The sequence below is a fragment of the Hydra vulgaris genome, chromosome 13 (assembly GCF_038396675.1).
Source record: "Hydra vulgaris chromosome 13, alternate assembly HydraT2T_AEP".
NCBI classification, from domain to species: Eukaryota; Metazoa; Cnidaria; class Hydrozoa; order Anthoathecata; family Hydridae; genus Hydra; species Hydra vulgaris.
Genome location: NC_088932.1, coordinates 28,018,363 through 28,022,948, shown reverse-complemented (window position 1 = coordinate 28,022,948; position 4,586 = coordinate 28,018,363). Strand labels below are relative to the sequence as shown.

At 21.7% G+C, this 4,586-nt stretch overlaps 1 protein-coding gene across 1 annotated transcript; it reads right to left on the bottom strand.

The window, feature by feature from the left end:
* Nucleotides 1-244: 244 nt before the first annotated feature.
* Nucleotides 245-4,242, bottom strand: LOC136089775 (mitogen-activated protein kinase 4-like). Its single transcript, XM_065815862.1, has 2 exons — nt 3,274-4,242; nt 245-726 (listed from the first exon to the last, which is right to left on the bottom strand). The coding sequence occupies exons 1-2, from the start codon at nt 4,109-4,111 to the stop codon at nt 245-247; spliced, it is 1,320 nt and encodes a 439-aa protein (XP_065671934.1). The 5' UTR covers nt 4,112-4,242.
* Between the last annotated feature and the right edge of the window lie 344 nt (nt 4,243-4,586).

Here is a 4,586-nt window from a genome sequence, read left to right as displayed (position 1 = left end):
GGTTGATTGTGTTGTTGGGGAGTATGATATTTAGCTAGTAGTTGCTTGATCAAACTTAGTTGAAATTGTCCTATTGGATGCTTTTTTTGAGTCAGCTGAGCATAGAGTATAGATGAATTCAAAACTGTCATGTCAAATAAATGGAAAAAAGTTTTCTTATAACATTTTATAGTTTTCCTTACGGTTTCAGTTGTACTCAGTATCATATCACTTTTATTCACAGCTCCCATATTTTTATTGTAGTCTAAAATAGAGATTGGCTTGAGAATGTTTTCACCAGAACTTTTATTTTGCATATACCCGGATCAAGCTGCGGTTCATCTATCAGTGTTTCTCTTGAAACAACGTCATTAATATTTGGAATACAGTCTCTCGTTTTCAAAGAACTACAAATATGTTCTTTACTTATATATGAATCGTCCAGAATGGAAACAACTTTGTTCTTAAAATCATCAAAAACAAAAGTTTCTTCAAAGTTTTTAAATAAGTTCTCACTTGAAAAAGTTTTATTTTCACAATGACTAATGAATGAATCTTCAAGTATTTTTCCTTTCAATTCTTTTATTGGTAAATTATCAATCTCATGTTCAACGTAAAAAGGTTGCATACAAATAGGTTCATCCAATGGATCATGTAAATCAGCAAAAAACGGGTGGCATAAAGCTTGTTCAGCTGATATTCGACGATCTGGATCGATACAGATCATTTTACTTAACAAATCAATGGCTATAAAATAAATATATTTATGATTACTTAAATATTATCAAAAAAAGTTGCATTAAATATCAAGTTAAAAAAGCACAAAACATAAACATATTTGATTTTGAATTAAAAAAATCCTTATTATTTAAATTATTTTGGCTTAGGCGCCAAATTCGCAGCTTGTTTTCAACACCTTCGTCTGTTTTAACGCCAACTTGAAGTAATAGAAAAATATTGTTTAAACATTTAATTTATTTATTATTATGTATACATCATCATTATTATTTATATAATAACTGTGACCAAAAAAGATACGGAGCCAAGCTAAGCTAGGATTTTTTTATGAATATATTAATTGTGAAATCAATATATATATTTATAAAAAAATATAAATATTGATTCCTCAATTCATTTATCTAAATTAATAAATATATATATATATATATATATATATATATATATATATATATATATATATATATATATATATATATATATATATATATATATATATATATATTATTTTATAGATAATTATTATTTTATAATTTAAATTTAGTTACTTATTAATAATTAACTTTAACTATTTACATGTTTAAACTAATTAAAATTTTTAACTTAATTATGATTTTATAATACATAGAATAAACTTTTTGTTTATTATGCTTTCGTTAGTGCATTAAAGCTTATTTGATTATATTTAAGTATGTTTCAAATCTAAAATTAGAAAATTTAATTTTTCAAAAAATAATTAAAAACAATAGAAGAATTTTCAATAGTGCTAAAACTATCAGTATAACAACTATTTAAATAAAACCTCAGGCAAAATAATAATGTCAAGCGAATATAAATTCTATGGAATTAAGATTTCACTATTTACTCTTAAGCTATATAGAATTTCTATTTACTTCAGTAAGCTTGAAAAAATACATCAAAAACTAATTACTTAAGGAAGCGTCCATAATTTACAATAGAGATTTAAGGAGGTAATACATAAATGTATACATAGATACATATATACATAGTTACAAAATCAAAGCTGATTATATTTTACATATATATATATATATATATATATATATATATATATATATATATATATATATATATATATATAAATATATAAAAACTAATTATATATATATTTATATATAATTTATATATATATTTATATATAAATATACATATATATGTATATATAAAAATATATAAAAATTACTTATCATTTTATATAGAGATTATTGTTTTAGATTTTATTGTATAAGATAAAATTTTTTTAAGATAAAATAAAAAAAGTAACTTTTGTATGTGTGCATGTATGCATGCATGTATGCACCTATGTATACATTTATTTTTTATATATATTTATATATATATATATATATATATATATATATATAAATATATATATATATATATATATATTATGTATTATATATATATATATATTATGCCTTATATATATATATATATATATATATATATATATATATATATATATATATAACAAACATTTTTGTCAAAATACATTATATATATATATATATATATATATATATATATATATATATATATATAATACATAATATATATATATATATATATATATATATATATATATATATATATTACATAATATATATATATAATACATAGTATATATATATATATTACATAATATATATATATAATACATAATATATATATATATATATATATATATATATATATATATATATATATATATATATATATATATATATATATATATATATATATATATATATATATATATGAAGAAAAATATTTTTTTCTTTGGATGAAGTTTCGTTGAAATTAATTTTAAAATAAGTATTAAAAATGCTATTTTATTTCTGTCTTAAGGAAAACCACATCCAGCTGCAAGGTGTAATAAAAATCCGATATAAATTACAAAGTATGAGTCAATGTTAGTTTCCTAAGCAACCGGGAAAACACAACAATGTTATTTGAATGAATATTACTAAATTTTAATAAAATGTTTTCTTATGGTATGAATGAGTATTTAAGTTTTTGTAATACTTATAAAATATTTATAAAATGTTGAAAAAAAAAAAAAAAAAATGCAAGTATAAATCCAAGTGTATATATATATATATATATATATATATATATATATATATATATATATATATATATATATATATATATATATATATATATATATATATATATATATATATATATATATATGTATATAATAATGATAATAATAATATCAATATTGATAATAATAATCTACTACTAATATATTTTTAAATGTTAAATGCTATTTAAAAAAAAGAAAAAAAAAACCGCTAAATCCTAATTAAGAAAAATACTCAAGGTTTGTGGTTATTATTTAAAAAGTTGTAAAAAATAAACTACTTTCTAATCCTTTATATTATGATCCCTTGTGTTTACTTTAAGTGTTTTAAGTCGAAAAACAAAAACCTTAAAATAATTAAAACAAAGATTAAGCGGTGTATTTAAATTTCTATTTGTTTAAGACAAATAAAATGTCAAGTGAAAATTTAGATGTAAAAAACTTACCATCAGATGAAATTCCTCTAAAAAGATGCTCTGGAAACATAGAAATATGATCGAAAATGTTCTCTACTTTTAATCCAAACACTCGACAGATGCAGTCTATTTGATCTAGGTCATTTTCTCCAGGAAACAATACCTTTCCTAGTAACATTTCTCCGAACACGCAGCCAGCACTCCAAATGTCTATTGGATAAGAGTAATCCCCTGTTTTAAGAATAACTTCAGGGGCGCGGTAATATCTTGTTGAAACTAGAGCAGTAAGATACCCCTTATGGGTATACCTGTAGTCAAAAACTCGTGCTAAACCATAGTCGCCAACTTTTAAAGTTAAATCATCCGTTTTAACAAATAAGTTTCCTGGTTTGATATCCCTATGAACAACGTTTGCAGAGTGAATATATTTTAAACCACGCAATAGTTGATACAAAAATATTTTACATGTTTCAAGCGATAGTTTTCCATTTCTTTCAATGATTCTTTGCAAGTCTGAGTCTAAAAGCTCTTCAACTACATAAACATTGTCTATTCCATTAAAAGATTCCGTGTTAGGATCAATAGTGTTTCCACTTGAGTCAATTATTTTCATAGTTTTTATTATATTCTCGTGAGATAATCGTTTTAAAACACGCAGTTCTCTTAAAGCAACACGACAATGACCTTTTCCTACAAGTGGTAGTCTTTTGAGAGCCACTGCCGCATTAACACTATTAGTTCCATTAAGCAATGAATTGTCTACTCCTGATAAAACAAAACTATTTCCACTTCCTGAAATTACTTTTAAACTTGAAAAATTTGAACTTAAATCACACAAAAAACTTGTACTCTTACAATTTGAAGGCATTTTTAAATAAATTATCGCAACCGTAAATTTATATCCTTTTATAGTGTACTTTCGACCCGTCTGAAGTTTTTTTACTTTTACTGCAATCTATAAATAAATTTCGTTTAAAATAGTTATCATTTTTCCTTGTAAATTTGTTCGAACTGATTGGCTAATAATCTTCGACTTTTAAGCGAGAATTTTTCGGCTGATTTTATTGGTTGAAATTTATCCAATGCATTATTTAACAAGAACTTATCTTAAAGTTACAAAACTTTAAAGTATTTCGTAACTTTTAAGTTAAGAATGATAAAAAGGGCGCTGTACAAACTTCTTTGTTTATAAATAAAGTAAATATCTGAACGGCATAATGTAAAGAAATTTTTTTTGAATGTAAAAAATTTTTTTAAATAGTTATGTATTTTATTATTTAACATTTGTTGTAAAATTAAAATATATGACTTTTTTTTCTAAAAACTAAACAAATGATTGAAAT